At 50.0% G+C, this 20,546-nt stretch overlaps 1 protein-coding gene across 1 annotated transcript in view; it reads right to left on the reverse strand.

The window, feature by feature from the left end:
* The window catches only part of MYO18B (myosin XVIIIB), a 241,782-nt gene that overhangs the window by 135,385 nt on the left and 85,851 nt on the right, over positions 1–20,546 (reverse strand). Inside the window, exons 21-24 of the mRNA XM_078435320.2 lie at positions 19,136–19,201; positions 14,286–14,414; positions 12,164–12,307; positions 11,114–11,203 (exon numbers count right to left, since the gene is read on the reverse strand). Of these exons, the coding sequence (XP_078291446.2) occupies positions 11,114–11,203; positions 12,164–12,307; positions 14,286–14,414; positions 19,136–19,201 (429 nt within the window). The remainder of the gene's footprint in view (positions 1–11,113; positions 11,204–12,163; positions 12,308–14,285; positions 14,415–19,135; positions 19,202–20,546) is intronic.

The following is a 20,546-nucleotide window of genomic DNA, read 5'->3' on the forward strand; positions in this document are numbered from 1 at the left end:
GGGAAATGACAGATGCTTTTCCCAGAGACGAGTAGCCCCCGGCCTTCCCCTAGCCCCACAAATCCCTCTCCCCTTCCCACATTTCGGGGCCCAAGGGCTTTATTCACAGAGGTGAGAGGTGGGCACCATGCCCAGAGTTATTAGGTGAGTGAAAAATGAAAACCGGTTTAATGAGGGAAGAGCCTGGTTTGCAAACCCAGAAGGGTCCTTGCCGATTACTCAGGCACCAATTAACTAGAAATTATTCTGAAAACCTCCCTGGATCCACCACTTAAGCCAAATCATCAGAAACTCTCTTTCTACTCAGGGACCATGACTCCAAAAGTCTGCCGGAGAGAAGGGGACAGATACGGATAAATGGGCTGTACATGTGGCATAGAGTCAAATAGAAATACTCCATATCCCATGCCCTGGCATCACGGCAGCCTGAGGGAGATGGCAACAAAACATTTGACGGGCATTAAATGCTGAGCACACGTGCGACCCTTTGGGCTGTCACTGTCACTGCCGCTTATCATTCATTATATGAGCACCGACTGTGTGCCAGGCCCTGCCTTCAAGGATCTTTCTGTTGAGCTGGGGAGATAAACCCACATGTCTGAGCCCAACCCTGTCCTTGGCTCTTATATTCAAGAGTTCTCAAAGCTCCCCAAATTGTCTGGTCTACAGAAAGCAAGCAGTGGCCTTTCACTGTGCGCTTTTCAATTTAAGGAAAAGCATTGGTTCCTTAGAAGCCCTTGCAGGAGAAATAGCTCATACTCATCGGATGCTGGGGAGAGACATGTGCTAATCTCTTGCTGTATGCCTGTCAAGTGCCTTATGAGGAGAGGATTTTTATTTCCTTTCCACAGAACGGAAAACTGAGGCATTGAGCGGTGAAATGATTTGTTCAAGGTCATGGCTGATAAGTCACACGGGGAGTCCAGCTGGGCAGCCTGAATCCCAGGTCCTGACTCGTAATTACAGGGCCGTCCTGTCCCACATCTGCCACCTGACTCAACGCTGGGGGTCAGCAGTACAGGAGCCTTGGTGTACCTGGGGCAGACCGGGAGGTAGTGGGTGGGGGAAAGGAGGCGAAACAGACAGCTGGGTGTGGTTCAAAGGCAAGGCCACCCACCCCCGAGGGGCCATGACCAAAGGGAGCTTTATGGAGCCCCCGAGGAAGGGAAGCCCCACCCCTGTCAACCTGAGCGATTAAGAGAGAAGATGAAAAATGAAAGCAGAAAAAGAGGGGATGGGGAGAAAATAAATCAATAGGCAGAGGGTCTGTCCAGCTGCAGAGCCAGCTGGCCGCTTTGGGCTTCAATCTCACGGTATCTGCCCTCGAAGCTGCCTCGGTCATGAGGGGAAATTCAGAACAAATCTCTAGCTTACTGGCGGGCTCCAGGGCTCCAGAGACTCACTCTGGGCACCAGTTCAGGGACCGCCCTGTGTACTTCTCTTCCCAGCTGCTACTAAGTGATGGTAATAGTTCCCTTAATAATAATCACGACCACAGGAGCGTCTGGGTGGCTCAGCCGGTTGAGGCTCTGACTCTTGACTTCAGCTCAGGTCAGGATCTCACGGTCTGTGGGATCGAGCCCCAAGTCAGGCTCTTTGCTGACAGCATGGAGCCTGCTTGGGATTCCCGCTCTCCCTTTCTCTCTGCCTCTTTCCTGCTCTCTCTCTCTCTCTCACACACACACACACAAAATAACATAAATAAATTTAATAAAAAATAATAATCACTATCACGGAGGGTGCTTACCATGGGTCCGGCACAGGGTAACCCACAGAACCTTCACAGAGACACTGAGAGCTGGGGACTGATACCTCTGCATTGCAGATGGAGACCTGAGGCACTGGGGTGTGGACATTCACCCAAGGACACACAGCCGGCCAGTGGCGGAGCTGGATGCAAATCAAGGCAGCCTGGCTCCAGAGCCTTTACTCCTAGCCATACCTTCAAACTGCCTCTTGGGGGCTCCAAGAATATATGCCAAGTGAATTAATAATGTATCCGGGAGCCAAGGAGGGAGGGAGGGATTCACAGCTTCCGGCAGGTCGGCGGGAATGGGGACCACGCTTGCAGGTGTGCTGGGACATATGTCATGCATCAGAGAGGGACACGCAGGACAACACATCACCGACTGGCCTTGGGTGGGAGAAGCGGAAGCTATGGACCTTCGTGAGCTTTAGAAGGGGTCTTCAAGGTCCCATAGCACCCCCCTAAAGAGGAAATAACCCCTCTGATGCTGTCACCCACATATCCCATCTTGAAAATGGATTTTAGGGGCACACGGGTGGCTCAGCGGGTAAAGCGTCTGACTCTTGATCTCGACTCAGGTCGTGGGAGTTTGAGCCCACGTCGGGAGACTGCACGGGATTCTCTCTGTCTCTCTCTCCCTCTCTGCCCCTCCCCCGGCTCACTTGAGCTCATGGGCACACTTTCTCTCTCTCTCTCTCTGGCCCCCACCTTCAGGATGGAGTTCAAACCTCTCACGTGGTTCTCACAGCCCCTGGCATCTGGCCCAGCCTCGGCGACTGACCCTACCCCCAAATCTCCCCACACGCATGAGACCTTCCAACGGCAAGGACTGTGGGTGCCAGCCCAGGTCCCCGGTCTCTCTCTCTGTTCTTGCTGTGCCCTCTACCTGGAACGCACAGCCTCCCCACCTTGTCACCTGGCTAGCTCCGGGTCGTCTTAAAGGATGAGCCACTCCAGGCTCCTCTTTCACAGCCTGTTTGGAGTCAGCCAGACCCCGGGTCAAAGCCCAGCTCTGCTACTCGCCGGCTGTGTGATAGTGGACAAATCGCTCCACCTCTCTGGTCTTCACTGTCTTCATCTAGAACTTGGGGTATGAATGACACCGTCCTCACAGTTTGATTTGAAGGTAAAACGAGATAAAGCGGGCGAAGGATGTGTCACGGCAGCCGGCACAGACACGTCGCTCGTTAAATATTACTTGAATTACTAAATTCAACATTATCTCCTTTACTCATGCAGTTGGCACCGAATGCTCTGAGGGGTGTAGGAATAGCTAAGATGTAATCACATATATGTTAGCAACAGCGGAGATGTGGAGAGACTCGTGTAAGAACCAGTGTAATAATTACTTTCCTTTTTTAAAAAATGTTCATTTGTTTTCGAGAGAGAGGGAGCATGAGCTGGGGAGGGGCAGGGGGGGAGGGGGACAGAGGATCCGAAATGGGCTCTGCACTGACAGCAGAGAGCCTGATGCGGGGCTCGAACCCACGAGCCATGAGATCATGACCTGAGCCGAAGTCGGACGCTCGACTGACTGAGCCACCCAGGCGCCCCTGTAATAATTACTCTACAGGCACCTCGTCACACCACCCTGTAGAGAGGAATGTGGAACCACCACTGTCACCATTCTGCCAACAACGACACAAAGGCTCAGAGCCTGGAAGGAGTTGCCCACAGTCCCACTGCAATGAGGATCCAGAGCCAACCGTCCTGACCCACCCTCTCTGCTCCTGGACCAGACATCCCGGGTCGGGCTGTCATACCCATCCCTTGCACAGTCCCCAGCTTCCTCATCTGCATTACAAAGTAGGTAGAGAAGGCATTATGGCCTGGATTTTCATACGGGGAGACCGAGGCATGCAGAACATTCCAGCTGTGCACTCCTCTGGGGGGCCTTAGCTGTGGTACCGTGGTAGCAGTCAGGAGGCCCGGTATATGTTCCAGACTCAGTCACCACTAAGCCACACAGCCCTTGGAAAGTCGCTTCCCTTCCCTCCAGAGATCAGCGGCCGGCCACACATAACTTCCCGGGCCAAACACCCCAGCACTTTGCAAACGGACTTCCTGACCTGAATCTCCGGTTCCCGCCCCAGGCTGGTGGGTTCTGTCTTCTCGACCGTCCCTTACCAAAAAGTGAAAAATTGTCATGCTGACGAGGCCAGACATCCAGAGTGCCCGGGGCCCGCAATGACTAAATTCTTGGGAAAAACCTAGATGACAAGCCAAGGAGGGAAGAAAACAACCCCTTGTCATTTTTACCCACCATGTGCTCCCGCAGCCATATAGGAAGTCCCTATAAGAGGACAAGCCCTGCCTTCTCGTGAAAATAAAAAACCCCACTTTGCATCAAGGCAGATTTTGCACGCTTGAGGAATATTTATAGCCAGCTTCCTGGAGGCGTCTCATCTCCTCTTCTGCTCCTTCGCAAATGAAGCACTTAAATCATTTTGCAATAATGTTGTCTTTTTAATAAGCCTAGTCAAATGGAGTTTTCACTGATGAGGCACAACATGTTTTAGCAACATTTCTATCCGTTGTTTCCCCACCAACCGAGACAAGCGGGCGGGGTGCAGAGGCCACGAACCGGGGCCAGGAGTGTCTGCGTGATGCATGGCCCGTGGGAGTGTCTGCCTCCCAACCGTTAGCAGAAACTCTTCTAAGAAAAGAGAACTGCATAGAAGGGGGTCCCTTCTATCTGTTCCTCAAAGCGTGGACCCCAGACCAGCGGGTTCGGCATCACCTGACACAGCTCGTGGGGAATGCAGATTCTCCAGGGCTGCCCCAAGCCTCCTGAGTCAGAATCTCTAGGGCTGGGGACCAGCCCGCTATATTCTAACACATCCTCCTGGGGATTTTGACATGCTTTCGAGCACGGGAACCACGAGTCTCACATGGCACGATGCTGCGTTCAGGTTCACCTCGGGGCTTGTTAAAAGAAGCAGGGAAGAGTTCCCCTCCCCGAGATTCCCTCCTGGGTCGAATCCTCAGGAGATGGGATGGGGAAGCTACAGGGGACACAGCTCCCCCAGGTGATCCTGATGTTCCGTGAAGTATAAAAGCCACCAGAAAAAAAAAAATATCAAAGTGGCTTTTTGGCGGAGGGGAAAGAATTAAAGACCTTTCTTCCAATAAAATCTTACTTGGGCCCCAGGACACTACGTTTCACCAAATCTGAGCTGCCTCTGATTATAAGCTGCACCATTATGGAACAAAAGGAAAGAAAGTGCTGTCATTTTTTAGTGTAAGACGCCAGTGATTGTGGAACTGCAGTGCAATTCTGGAGACGCAGAAAGGTGGAAAATAACGGGAGTCCAAAAAAGTCAATCAAATACAGAATGAAACTAAAGAAGGGCATCTATCACCACTGATACAGGTTGGGGGATTCTGGAGCCCTTTGACCTCTTCCTAGCCCCTGGGCAGGTCTGAAGAGACTCAGGGCTTCAGAAAATACTTCCAATTACTGCATCGAAAAAAGCAAGCCAAAATAAATAAATAAATAAATAAATAAATAAATAAATAAATAAAAAGGGGGCGCCTGGGTGGCTCAGTTGGTTCAGCGTCCGACTTCAGCTCAGGTCACGATCTCGCGGTCCGTGAGTTCGAGCCCCGCGTCAGGCTCTGGGCCGATGGCTCAGAGCCTGGAGCCTGCTTCTGATTCTGTGTCTCCCTCTCTCTCTGACCCTCCCCCGTTCATGCTCTGTCTCTCTCTGTCTCAAAAATAAATAAACTTAAAAAAAAAATTTAAAAAAAAAGAAAAAGGCAAGCCACAGATTGGAGGAAGAGATCTGTGCCACACATATCCAACAACTGAACTTAAATCCACGGCATATAAAGAGTTGCTACAAACCAATAAGTAAAGCAGTAGTAAGTGGCCAAGGGACTTGAAAGACCGCTTCGCCAAAGAGAATAACGGCCAAAAACACGAGAAAAGGCGCAAATTAAAATCACGGTGTGGGATCACGGGGCACCCAAAACAATCAATAAATGCAAAGGACAATATCAAGCGCTGGTAAGGGTGTGGACTGCTGTAGGAGGGTAAACTGACTCAATCCCTTGAGCAAGCTGTTTGCATCCATTAAAACCCAACACAGAGAGAACTTCGAACCCAGCAAGTCCATTCCTAGTGCATTCCTAATAGAAATGTATGATACCTGTACCAAAAGACGTGTGGAAGGATGTTCACAGCAGGCTTATTCATCACAGGTTAAAGCTGGAAACAACCGGGGCGCCTGGGTGGCGCAGTCGGTTAAGTGTCCGACTTCAGCCAGGTCACGATCTCGCGGTCCGTGAGTTCGAGCCCCGCGTCAGGCTCTGGGCTGATGGCTCGGAGCCTGGAGCCTGTTTCCGATTCTGTGTCTCCCTCTCTCTCTGCCCCTCCCCCGTTCATGCTCTGTCTCTCTCTGTCCCAAAAATAAATTTAAAAAAAAAAAAAAAAAAAAAAAAAAGCTGGAAACAACCAAATTCTCATGTAGAGTAGAATGAATAGAGTGCTCTATACCCATGACGGGATACTACACAGCAATGACAATGGATGGGCCACAGCCGCCCCCAACACGGAGGAATGTCATGAGGTCATATGAAAGGCATTGGATTGCATTTCGGTAAAGTTAAAAAAGGGGGGGGAACCCAATCTATAGTGCTAGAGGTCAGTTTAGTGGTTACCCTTGGAAGGTCGTGGCTGAAAGGGCCAAGAGGGGGACTTGGGGGGAATCTGGGAATGTTCTGTGTCTCCATATGAGTGTCCATTGCCTTGGTGTGTTCAGTTTGTGAAAATTCATGGAGCCGTATATACTTAACAACTGTGCACTTTTTTGTATGTTGGACCTTACTATAAAGTTTAAAAAGGAGGAAGTGGAGGAAGAGGAGGAGAGGGGGGAGGGGGAGGGGAAAGAAATCATAGCACTCAGTCACCTGAACGTGCTTCCTGGATAAAACTCTGCTTTGCCTCCTAACTGAGTTTTTTAGGGAATGGATGCCATGCCCTTGTCTTGCAGTTCAGGACGAGGCCCACCAAAGCCCTCCTAGAGGTCACCTCTTCTACTTCCTGGACGAATATTACTGAGGTTGTACTTTGCCACATTACTTGGTGCCCCTTTTCACAAGGACTCATAGAAGAAACTTCTCTGATAGCTCAATACTTGGAAGAATGAGTATTATCTCAAGCAACAGGTGTGCGTGTGTGTTTAAGCTGGGGACAAGTCTATGTAATCTCTTGCTTCCCTCTTTGCTTTGGTTGCTAGGAAGCTCAGTGTCAACATTTCAGCTGACCTTACATGGCATCATTGGTCCATTGGATGTCTATTCTGTACCAGGGGCTTGGCCAACGTGATGGGCAAGATATCCCCCCTGCCCTTGGGGCCTCACCAAGCCAGGGCACAAGCATGCCAGAGGGGGTGAGAACACCTCCATCAACGCAGTAACAGGAAGCTCAGGGCCCAGGATTGCCGACAGTAGGAGCCCAACCCATCCCTAAAAGGTTAACAAAGTCTTCTTGGAAGAAGTACCACCAGAACTGGGTGACGAGGGACGACCAGGCATTAACCAGCTGAGGAGGGTGGAGGGAAATATTCCAGGCAGAGGCAACAGCAGATGCAAAGTCTGAAGTGAGAGCGAGTCCAAGGCTCACGGTAAATCTCTATTTCTAATTCTCACCGCCCCCCCCCCCTTTGGTACACTCTTCAACCTCTTATTTCCCATTGTTCTGCCTTTCTTAGCTTTGAAATTTTGTCTTATTTTTTTTTCCAGGCCCCATACATCTTTTCGGAGCCACGGAGGACACAGAGACACCAAGAGCCTGCGTAGCATATGGAGCAGGTGCGGACGCTTGAACGCTTGGTCCAGGTCTCAGCAGCCTGGCCCCTTCTCTTCCTTCTCCCAGTGCGGCGTGAGCTGTATAGCTAGATGCTAATGATGTTCCCCTCCTCACTGTCTCCCCGTCTCCCCCCGGCCGCTGAGGCACCCCAAGCGCCCACGTCCTACTCGACAGTGTGTGATGAATTACTGTATCAAATGTCAGCTCAGCGGGAAGGAGTTTCTGCAGGGGAGTCACCGATATTCCCAGCCCACGCACGGCTCTCTGATTGCTCGCTTCTGCTGCTCTGTCATTGCTACTTCCTGCGGGAGAGGTCAGGCTGGGTGCTCTCCAGAGCCTTGAATGACACTTGGGTGTCATTTCTTCTCCTCCTTACAGTATTTTCTATAAGAGGGCAGAGGCCCATGGTGGAGCCTTTTCCACCCTGACTCTCCTAACTCTATGTGACGTGACTGTCCCCTTCCAGGAGCCTCTGACTCTTCCTTGTCTGTGGGAGTGAGACAGAGAACCCTTGGTGGAGAGAGTGGACACGATGACAAGGAGAATGAGAAGAGGTGGAAAAGAGATAGCCCCTACCCCAAACTTCATTCCATGTCCCCACGGGAGCCAGCCAGGCTCAACTTGGGCTGTCAATACAGGAAGCAGAATGTGTTCTGTTGGCTTGATCATGAACCGAATTATAGCCCCCACCGTCCGTCTAGCAAACCAAGCAATATGATCAGTCACGATAGCACCATGGGTTCGCAGGTGTGGAAAGCTCTAGTTTTGCTCCAAACTGACAAATATTATCCCATGCTGCCTCAGGACCTTTGCACTTGCCATTTCAACTCAATTCCCCAGATCTGCGCATAGATGACTGACTGTACCAGATGACTCAGACCTAGACTCAGACATCTCAATCCGTGGAAGCTTTCTCAGACCGCTCAGGCAAAAATAGCCCCCTCACTGTCACCTCCCTCTGCTTATTATCTGCAGCACTTGACCATCAAAAAGTAGCTTGCTTTTTTATTAACTGTGGTCTGTCTCCCTCGATTGGCCTGGAGAGAGACCTCATGAGGACAGGGACTTTGCCTTCTGCCTAGCTGCATCTGAGGTGGCCAGCTGAATGCCTGCTGCCTGGGAGATGCTCATACTCATTTGCTGAATGGGCGAATAAGACTGGACGACAGTTGAGCTTCAGCAGGACCCTGTGAGGTGCCCAGGGCTTCAAAAGTCAGCTGAGACTAAGGATGAGACGGGCAAAGCCCTCACCCAGGGTGCGGAATTTCAGGGAGTGCCAAGAAACCCAGAAACCGAGATTAAATAGCATTCTAATGCAATATTTAAGAAAGTCAAAATTCATGCCAAAAATCCACGATGAATAAAACATCAAAAATTTAAATGAAGACAGGATCCCACTGTGCATACTCTCTCACTTACCCCTCACCTTAATCCCAGCCCACCAGTCCTTCCTTTATTTGAAATTTTGGTATTTGGCTCATCGTGGATTTTTTTTTTTTTTGCATTCATTTACATTTTAAAAGACACTGCATTGAAATATGATTTCTCTTGCTGAGTTTCTGGCACCCCTTTAAATTTCATGCCCCAGGCGAGTGACTTACTAGAGTCCTGGCCCTGAAAAACTAAGCGGAACAGCAAGTTACCGTGCACAGCTCTTCCGTGATCTACCCACAGCTCCCCGACCACATCTCACATTACACTGCATGGATTCGCTTAGGAATCTGAAATTTGCAGTAGTCCCCTGGGGGCAGGGACTCTCTGGCTCCCGTCCTCATCCCCAGTCTGTGAACTCAACACCCAACTCAAGACAATAAGACCTCAGCACGGTGATCACACCCCCATCCCCACCGATGTAATCTCCAATCACATGTTCCTCTCCACCCACGAGAGGCGACCACTACTCCAAAGCTGATGTTATTATTCCCATGGAAATATCTTTACACCACAATCATACGGTATATGCCCCACGCAATATACAGTATCAGCCTGCACTTTTAAAAAATTACTATGTTCGATATCGTGTTTCAGGTATTCTTTCGTGACTTAAATAATCTTTCTCCAGCGTTATGTTTTTGAGGGCAATCCACATAGACTCACCTATCTCTAGTTGAGGGGTCAGGAAACTTTTTCCATAAAGAGTTCGATACTTTTGGGCTTTGTACATCACAGAGCCTCTGTCACAGCTACTCAGCTCTGCCATCGTAGCATGAAAGCTGCCGGAGACTGCACACGAATGGGTGGGCGTGGCCGTATGCCAATAAAACTTTATTTACAAAGAAAAAGGTGGAAAACTGGGTCTGCCTCCTGGGCCATTGTTTGCCTGCCTCTTTATTCATGTTTATTTGGCAGCTCAATCTTTAATACAACAACATGGGTTCATTCATTCTCTCATTGATAGACTCCCATTTGGGGGTTCAGATTTCTTCAACACGACAATGCTGTTCCTGTATACTTCTTGGCTTTTCTTACATATGTGAGAATATATTCTACACAGTAGAATTGCTGGGGTCAGCCTTCAGAGACAAGCCTAAGTTGTTCAAGGGTGAAGAGATCAAGTACCAAATTACACTCCCACGGCAGCATATGGTTTCCTGCTGCTACACGTCCTTGCCAATACGTGGCTACGTCAGACTTCGATTTTGCCAGTCCAAGGTGCAAAATCGTACCTAGGGTGGTGTTAATTTGCATTTCCTGATGGGAATGCTCTGTTAATTTGCATTTCCTGATGATCTGCTCAGGAGTCTATTGGCCATTTGAATTCCTGAACATTCGAACTCTTTTTTTTTTTTTAATGTTTATGTATTTTTGATAGAGAGAGGGAGAGTGTGGGCAGAGAGAGAGGGAGACACAGAATCCGAAGCAGGCTCCAGGCTCTGAGCTGTCTACACAGAGCCGATGCAGGGGTTGAATCCACAAACTGTGAAATCATGACCTGAGCTGAAGTCAGATGCTCAACAGACTGAGCCACCCAGGTGCCCAGAACATCTGAACTCTTGAAACAAGAGTTCTCCTCTTGGGAGTTGCCAATTCCTCTTTTTGCCCATTTTTTTTTTTTCCTACTGGAGTGTTTCTCTTTTTCCAATTGATTTAAGAAAGCTCTTTGTATGTCCAAATACCCTTTGCCGGTTACACATGTTGTAAATTTCCCTGCCCAGTATGTAGTGTGTCTTCCCTTTATGCTTTGATAAACAGAAGTTGATTACTTTAATATAGTCAAATGTATCATTTTTTTTCCTCGCAATTTGTGCCTTTGTGACTTATGCCAGAAATTCTTCCCTTTGGAGTCAGATGATATGGGTTTGAATCTCAGTACTCTGCATGCTAGTTGTGTGGTCTTGGGGAGATACTTAATATCCCAGAGCCTCAGTCTCCTCCTCTGTAAAATGGGGACAAGGACAGTATGTCCCCACAGGCTTATTTTGAGGGGTTATTTGTAAACCCTTTATCTGAGGTTATTTTGTAAAGCACTTAGCACAGTGTCAGGCACATCATAATCCGCCCCATCAACACACGTCACCCCACAGAGGGGACCCCACACAGAAGGGACAGGTTACCTTGCTCTCTAGGAGGTCCGCATTCTGCCGCAGTTCATTCCGTGACTTCTCCGATTTTTCTAGCTTCTGTCTCAGCATTGTGAGTTCCTCCTATAAAAGCAAACACCTTGACAGAAGCCATCCTGGATCAGAGGCAGGGCTTCCGCATGTGTTAAGAGTCCCGGGGGAACAGAGCGAGGGATTCTGCCAGCCTCTCTGTGACGATGCCCAGATGCTAAGTTCCCACAAGGGACTTTTTCTTTCCCCATTTCAGAATATCAGCGTCTCTGCTCGTGCAAGTCTGGGGCCACCGGGCTTGCATGAGCATCCCAGTCAAGGGGTGGAACGCAGATCCTCAGAATGAGTCCATTACTCGACCCAAGACTGCGTATGCCTGAGCGGGATGGGGAGCTTGGCCCTTCCTCCTCCCCAAGGCCACCACTCTGCCAGTGGCTCTGCGTTACGCTTTTGGTACTGTCGTTAGGCTCAGCCTAAATGCCCCCCCTCCCCCACAGCAGACCCCTGGGATGAACTATGGGATGCGCACAAAAAAAGGAGTAGGAGGCTGTCACGGGAAGAGATTCAGGAAGACCTCTGTGCAAAGCCATTGTGTGCATGTGTGTGAAGTGGCTAACTTTGCAAGAATAGACAACAGCCAGGATAAACCAGAAACCAATCAAAACGGTTTCCCTGCAGAAGGTGGGCGCCACCGGGGTGGAAGGGACAGTCAGCACCTCTCGGAGAGGTAAGAATTTAAAAGGCTCAAGATGCCACCACCACGTCTCCCTGGGACGACCAGCATCATGGTCAGTGCTCGTGTGCCCCTGGGTAGTGATGGGGTATCTGACCGGCACCCACAGGCCCGGTGTAGAGCTGGACGTGGGATGGAGGGTGGTCTGTGTCTGTGTTAATGACAGCAGAGAGGTATCTGGAAGGCGGCAGCAAGGCTGCCGAGCAGAGCGTTTCTGCATCACGAATCCGCGGAGTGGAGGCACTGAGTCTGGAAGCAAGCGTTACTATGGGGGTGTGAGGACGGGGCCACCCCGCGTCTTGCCTGCCACATGGACCGACCTCCTTGGCGTGGAGCTGCTCATCCCCAATGGTGGCACTCAGCAGGGGCCGGAGGGAACCGAGGAGCCGCCACCAGGACCAGTCCTTGACCGCCAGGAACACAGCCACGTTCTTCTGGATGCACCGCGCAGCCAGGCGGCGAATCTGCGGGGAAAGGAAACCAGAAACTTGAGGGGTCCTTCCCAACCCGGTAAAGGCGAAGGAAAGAGAGCAAAGGGGGTGGGAAAGCGGTTGGAAAAAGCGAGTTCCATATCTTAACGGAAGAGGTTGGGTAACTCACACATTTAAAAAGCTTCTTTGCTGGGGGATGGGGGGGAGGGGAAAGTGGGTGATGGGCAGAGAGGAGGGCACCTGTTGGGACGAGCACTGGGTGTTGTATGGAAACCAATTCAACAATAAATTATATTTAATATAAAAGATAAGAAAGAAGCTTCTTTGCAATGGTATTGTAATGGCATTGTCTGGTGACGGCCAGTAGCTGCCCATGTGAGCACAGCGTCACGTGAAGACTTGTCCAATCACTAGGCTGTGCCCCTGAAACTGTCACATTGTGTCAACTGTACTCAAAAAAAAAGTAAATGCACACTTTTTTTTTTTAATTAAAAATATTTTTTGAGAGCTTTTCATGGAATCGGGCTCTGGGCCTCAGACATTATACCACAACGTAATCTTGCATGACCGAAGAAGAAGGAGAAGCGGAGGAGAAGGGAATAGGGTCACCTCTCGTAAGGGCATCAGATGCAAAATCACCGTGAAAGACAAAAAATAAATAAATAAACGATCCTTGAAAATCCCTGAAATTGCCCGCAAGATCCAAAGGCCATGATTGTGTTGCGGGTTGATATTTAGGGGACAGGTATCACTTTAAGTGTTATTTAAATACGAACCCCATGCTGCTCAAGCCTGAGTGAGCGCTTAATAAAGCACAAGTGCTGGGCCCCACCCCCCAGAGGGTCTGATTCAGGAAGTTGGGGTGGGGCCGGAGAATTTGCACGGCTAACAAGTGCCCAGTTGGTGTGGATGCTGTTGGTCTGGGGACCATACTTTGAGAACCACCGGTACAGATGGGGAAACTGAGCCACAGAGACGCCCCTCCCCCCAACCCCGGTCACCTGCTCAATATCACACAGCTTTCCAGTGGTGGGGTTGGGATTTGAAACCCCACAAGTCTGGATGCAGACAGAATCCAGGGCGTTAATGAACCTGTCTTCTAAATCATTCTGAGGCATAAGCTACTGGAAGGCAGTGGGCCAGTGGGGTTGCCCACAATATTTTAATTATTAACGTTCTCGCCTTTTTCTGCTTTTGCCAAGTGCGTGTACTTGAATTTACGAATTCGCATCTACTGGGGGCACATGTAATGAGACCCCATGCTAGTGGTAGGACTTAATAATGAGGACCTGGAGGTAACGGGAGCTGGCATTTGTTGAACAATGTGCCAGTCTGGGGCACGGACTAGACTCGGCACGCATGACCTCATTTCACCTTGACCCAGCTCCTAAGGGGTGGGTCTCCACTGTTTGTCCCCAGAGCTGTGCTCTATAATGTGATGCTCAGGGGAACCATGCACACATTTCTCTACTGCACAAACTACAGGGAAGAAATGCAGTCTCCAGGGTGGTTCAGGACTGCGGACTCTGAGCTGCCCCTTCAGTCCCAAAAGCCTCAATGGCCAGGTCCTATCATGTCCTGTCTGCTGGCCCATGGCAGCCAAGTTTTCCAGAGATGAAACAGGTTGAAACCATAACGGACCCGGGAGGGCTTGGATTCCCCCATGATACCTAGATCAAGTCTGACATCGTTGGTCATTTGATGTCAACGTCCTAGAAACAATCATCACATCTTGCAAAGCGTCACTTTAAAGTCCTCCCATTCGGGGTGAGCCTATGGACCGACAGCACTGGCACCATCGTGGGAGACCTGAAGACCACCACCCCTCCCCCGCCCCATGCTCACCCCGGACCCACTGGATCTGGAACCGCATGTGGAAATATCCCACAGGGTTTCATGCCCAAGCGTGAGTGTGCGAAGCGCGAGGTTACCGCGCCCAGATCAGCTCGGATGCTGCTTTTCTGGGATATCACACCTCTGCAGGAGTGACGAGGCTCGCTGGGTGCCATACCTTCAGCTTCTTGAATTCCTGCCGGGACAGAAAGCCCTTACAAGCCGCCTGGAATAAAATGATGCTGTGAGACGCCAGCTTCTCCCGCTGCTTCTCAAGCTTGGAGACCACGCCTGCCTTGAGGAAAACCTGAAGGGACAAAAGGTGACCGGTGACTCCTGTGCGGCTGAATCAGATGGTCTGAAGAGAGAGGGGGTTGCCACTCAACCCAGTTTTCTTGCGCCCCTCCCCCGCCGAGATATTTGTTAGCAGCTGCCTGCGACTGAGGGTCTAAATTGTCAAAACAGGGGTCCCCGGGTGGCTCAGTCGGTCGGGCATCCTTTTGGCTCAGGTCATGATCTCGCACTCTGTGAGTTCGAGCCCCGTGTCAGGCTCTGCGCTGACAGCTCGGAGCCTGGAGCCTGCTTCGGATTCTGTGTCTCCCTCTCTCTCTGCCCCTCCCCCACTCATGCTCTGTCTCTCTCAAAAATAAAACAAAAACATAAATTGTCAAAACATCTCATCTCCTCTCGAGTCCTCTTTTCCTTCTTCTGGCCCTTGGGTGCTCAGAGCACGGTCCCCAGGAGTGGCATTGTCACCACCGGGGAGCTTGTTAGAAATGTTGAATCCGTGGAGTTAGTGGCAGGCCTGCGATTGTACGTTCTTTCTGATAAGTGCCGCTGGCCCCCTGAGAGAAGCAGTGCCCTGGAAATATTCAGTCCTGCCTTATAAGGAGGGCCGGAGAATGTGGAGGGAGTGAGGGTGGCCCTCCTCAGCCAGGGGAGGAGGGGGTCAGGCTGGTGCCACCCACAGAAGGTGGTCAGGCATCCTAACGGAAAAGAGCTTGCGGTCCACGATTTCCAGGCCTCTGCTCATCCATAATGGATGGAGGCCTTCCGCAGCAAAGTGATCAATGCCTCCTTGACACCCCGCAGGGCCACCTTCAATATACTGCAGGGCACACAGAAGGATTTTCTGAGAACCTAACGCTTTGGGGCCAGGCCTGCTCTGCCCACCTGGTAGGGTGGTTACTGTCAGTCTTACCTCCCCCGAGTCAAAGGAAAGATGCCCTAGCAGCTTGGGACTTGAGTCTGTGACAGGGGCAGGGGGCACTTTTCAGATGCCCACGTCACGCTAATGTCTATGACCAGCCTGCCGTGTTTCTCTGCCAAACGTGGCTTCTCACCCCAAAGATGTGCAATTTTCTAGGGGCACTGGATGGCTGCATCTTAGTGATATTATCAAGTAATTGGGGACGTTATCAATCAGTGTTGCAGATCGGAACCAACCACTTTACCTGATACGTGCAGGTAAAGTACTGAATGTACATCATCCTGTAGGGTAGTTATTGCGATCCCCCCATTTTATGGAAGGAAAGACTAAGGCTGACAATGGCATTTCCCCCATGACCCTCCCCTAGCAAGCGGAAACAGCAGAAATGTTTCCCTCCGTCTGACTCCAGACCAGACTATAGTTATCACTGAATACAATTAACATTTGCATGGCATCTAGATTTTTCAAAGCTCTTTCTCCTCTGTCCCATTATAATAAAAACAACCTTATGAGGAATCTATTGGCCCAGGGAGATTATGTAATTGACTCAAGTTCACCCAGCCGGCGATCAACAAAGCCAAGTTCACCTCCAGCACCCATTCTCAACGTCAACACAAGGCTTCGTTTCTTCATTGGCTATCGTACAAACGCCTGAAGTTTGGGGTTGAATTGCAATTTGATTCCAGGTGCACAAAGGGTCTCAATCGATTGTCCATTCCCTTAAACCTATTTGCTGTAATGGCAGCCACCCCGCCCGTCCCACAGAGAGCCCTTCCTCAAGGCGAGGATGAGAATCTGCACGCCCAGTTGGTGCCAACTCTGTTTTGCAACCTTCCCTGGCTTTACAGGACACTTCCTATCAGCCAGAGCCACCGAGACAATTAGCCTCACTGAAATAAAGACACGACTGACTCATTACCTATCAGATTGTCTCAATAATGACTGTATTAATTTCACAAGCTAGTGAGTCCCAAAAGCTGCTATAAAAAAAAATCAATGATCAAAATGATGACAGCCCTAGTTCGTATATTACAAAAGGCGGCGGGTGCTTCCAAAACCACTATTGATTAAGTATGAAGCTTTCATTAAAAAGATAATTGGAAGCGACCATACACACAATTGGAATAAGTCATCGGCTCTGCAGAATCTTATCTTGATTTTTTTTTCCCTTTAAAGAGCATATTGCCAACCAGAAGGCCAACTGCATGTGGGATTCCACCTTTTTCATAAATGTCATGGCCCTCAGCACAGGCCTCGATAAGGCACCAGGGGCTGAGAATCACAAAGAAAAATCTAAATTATTCGCCTTTCGTGGGTCCAGCGGCTTATCAGACGCAAGCAGAGTGTAACATCTCAACATCCTCACATTTAAGGAAATCTACGGGGGCCACCGCGATGCAAACTGTTTTTCCTCTAAAAACACTGAAGACCAAGGTTCAAAATTCTGATATGGCAGAAGCTCCCATATCTGGGACTGCTGAGGAATCAGCTCTTGTCCTAGTAATTTTCCAGATTAGAGGGGTTTCCTTCTTGAAACATTCAAATCTTATCCTATTTGATAAGCGTCTTGTCCCAGTGACAAACGCATTCAACACGTAGATGACAACTGACTGCTTTCCCACAGCCAACCTGGGGGGTGGGGAGCAGTGGCTCCATTTTACAGATGAGGGAACAGAGGCTCAGAGAGGCTAAATCAGTCCCTAGAGATTCATAATTAGAAAGCGGGGGAGCAGAGGGGCAGGTGGGTGGCCCAGGCAGTCAAGTGTCCGACTCTCGGTTTCAGCTCAGGTCATGATCTCATGGTTCGTGAGTTTAAGCCCAGCATCAGGCTCTGTGCTTGGGATTCTCTGTCAGCCCATTCCCCACCAGTGCTCTCTCTTCTCTCTCAAAATAAATACATATTTGAAAAGAAAAAAGAAGTGCCCAGTCCTGCCGTGCCTCCTCTGCCCTGAAAGATTGCAGGATAGCCTAGCTTCCAAAGGATACGCTGACTTTAATTTGCTCTCAACTGCTGTTTTAATGAACACCAAGCATTACTTGAGACCAACAGTGTTGGTTTTGTTTGTAATTGGGATGTTTTGGCTTCTAAATCTCTTGCCCTCACTCTGTGAAAGTATGTACAAAGACTCCTCTTGCCTCTGTTTTCTTCCTTGCTCTACAATAGCGGCCGGGCTTATAGAGACTGATTTTTGTATTCATGAAATAATGGAGTCATTATCTAGACCAGTGGTTGTCAAACTTGAACATGTGCCGGAGTCCCGGGGAGGGTTTGCTGCAACCCAGACTTCTGGGTCCTATCCCCAGAGTTTCAGATTCACTAGGTCTACGCTGGGGGTAGCTGAATGTTTATGCTTCTAGCAAGCTCTCAGGGGATCCTGCGGGTCTAGAGACTGTATTTTGAGAACGGCTGGTCTACGTGGATGAAGTTCTTGGAGCTGAAGGACAAGGCCTCTGAATCTGGACCATACTGACGTGTGTGTAAAGAGTGTTTGTTCGACTTCCACCAATCAGCAGCAGAACGCACAGCGTATGAAGAGTGTGGGATCCAGGGCCATACGGGCTTTCACGGGAGCTGTAACTGGTCTTCTAGATAAGCGTAAGGCCTTGAAAGGGGGCTTACTTCCCAGAGGTGCACCTTCCCCGCCTGGAAAGAAGGGATTTACTAATTATCTCCCAGGAGCTTTTGAGGGAAAAGAGGAACAGTGTGTGAAGCAGAAGCCCAGGAACTGACAGGTTCCTTCCTTCTACTGGAAAGGTCTGCGAAGTCCCAGTCGCTGCCAACTCCCGGTGGAATGAATCAGGTTGAGATGCCGGTAGACTAAGAGGCTTGCGTGTCTATGGGGCAATGACTATATGAAAACCCGTGAGCTCGCCAAGGCAGGTGTAACGGGACACGCTACTCAGGGGCCCCAGAATGACTAATGGCCAATGATGCCACCATGGTGGGTTTCTGGAGAACCGGGGCCCTTCCCCAGCACCTCGCGCCTGGAGGTGGCAGGAGATCGACAAAGGTTTATTGGTTGATGTTAGTCAATCAGGGGATGAGGGTGGGAGGCAATTTTCCCTTTGGTCAGTTTTCTCCCCAGTTTCTGTTTCTATACTTTGCCATTCTCCCTGCCTGCCGCATGGTCCTTGAGTTTACTTCCCAAAGCAGAGCCCATGGGACACTAGCTCCAGGAGCTGGTAAGGGATCTTCCACAAACACGGCTCCCCTTGGGAAGCCGTAAATACAATATTTTCCCGCTTGAAAACTTGGAGGCTGTACAGGCACATCAGGACTCTGTGAACCTCTTCTCTAAATGTTGAAGTGTTATTGGAAAAGCCTTGGGCTCAACACCAGTTTGAAGAAAGTTATTTCCCTCAACGTTAATGTCATGTGCCTTCTCGCGGAGCCCTAACTTTTCACTTACTGCTGCTAATCAGCTGGGACTATTCACCGGGGTACTGTCGGTTGCCGAGTAAAAGTTAACCAGGCTCCAGGCGAAGGTGAGTGCTTCTTCTTGGCTTTTACGGCAGCTCTTTCTAAGGCTCGGAAATCCCTGCTGAGGTCCAGGATGTGAACTCTTCCAGACTGCTGAGGTCCCTGGGAGTGTAACCTCTAACAAATGATATTCCCCAATGTTGTTGCCTCCCACATAATACCACTTTATCTTCCTGGCCTTGTAAGATGGGCAGGGCAGAAAGTCGCTAGCCCTGTCTTCAGTTGGGTGAAAAGGAGGCCCACACAGGTAGCGGATGATGCAGTAGGACCAGAATCAGGGTTCACCTGGGTCCCTGATGGGATGAGCAGAGTGACATAAAAAGGAAGCTGTACTCACCTGGCTGTGCCCAACAACCACCGCCTTCTTCTCCAGATCCAGGGTCTGTAGGAGCTCGTCCACAGCCTGGGGAGAAAAGTTAGACGGACAGAATGAGGTAGGCTCCCAAAGCGGGAGTCAGGTTGGCTGGATGGCTGGTGCCTTGGGAAAGAGGACGGCTCCACGTGTCTTTGAGTCTGAGCAACTGAGCCCCACCTCACCCGGGGGAGGACAAAAGATGAGCATGTATTGAGTGCCTACTGTATGCCATCCACTCCCATGCTGGGACCCCATGGATACCATCTCCTGGCATCTCCCTAGCAACCCGAGGTGGGTCCTCATACTACTGTGCCCGCGTACAGAGGAAAAAAACCAAAGACACAAGAATAAATGAAGGATGTGTCTGCTATGGAAGACGGTATGGCCGTTCCTCTAAAAACTAAACCTCGAGGAGCACCTGGGGGGGCTCAGCTGGTTAAGCGTCTGACTTCGGCCCATGTCATGATCTCATGGCTCGTGAGTTTGATCCCCGCGTTGGGTTCTGTGCTGACAGCTCAGAGCCTGGAGCCTGCTTCAGATTCTGTGTGTCCCTCTCTCTCTATCTCTCTATCCCTCCCCTTCTCGTGCTCTCTCTCTCTCTCTCTCTCTCAAAAATAAATAATACACATTAAAAATTTTTTTTAATTAAACCTAGAATTATAGTGGGATCCAACAATTCCCCTTCTGAGTATATACCCAAGAAGAGTGAAAACAGGGACTTGAACAGATACACCCGCGTTCATGGCAGAGTTATGCACAACAGCCAAAAGGTGAAAGTAACCCAGTGTCCGTCCACAAGCGAATGGATTCACACAACATGGGATATACACCCAAAGGGGTATTAATCAGCTTTAAATGGGAAGGAGATTCTGTCACCTGCTGCAACATGGATGAACCCCGAGGGCAGGATGCTAACTGAAATAAGCCAGTCAAACAAAGACAGATGATCCCATTTACACGAGGTGCCTAGCTAATCAAGCTCATGGAGACAGAAAGTAGAATGCTGGTGCCACGGGCTGGGGAGGGAGAGTGGGGAGTTAGTGTTTACTGGGGACAGAGTTCCAGTCTTGTGAGATGAGGTGTCATGGAGGTGGACCGCGGTGCTGGGTGCACAACACTGTGAATGTACCTGATACCCCCGAACTGCACATTTCAAAGTAGTTAAAATGACACATTTCATGTTATGTAAATTTTACCACAATTTTTAAAACACGAAGGCAGGGGCGCCTGGGTGGCTCGGTCAGTTAAGCATCCTATTTCGGCTCAGGTCACGATCTCGCGGTTTGTGGGTTCGAGCCCCGCGTCAGGCTCTGTGCTGACAGCTCAGAGTCTGCTCGGGATTCTCGCTCCCTCTCTCTCTGCCCACCCCCACTTGCTCACGCGCATGGTCTCT

This window comes from Panthera onca, chromosome D3 (assembly GCF_046562875.1).
Source record: "Panthera onca isolate mPanOnc1 chromosome D3, mPanOnc1 haplotype 2, whole genome shotgun sequence".
Classification (NCBI taxonomy): domain Eukaryota; kingdom Metazoa; phylum Chordata; class Mammalia; order Carnivora; family Felidae; genus Panthera; species Panthera onca.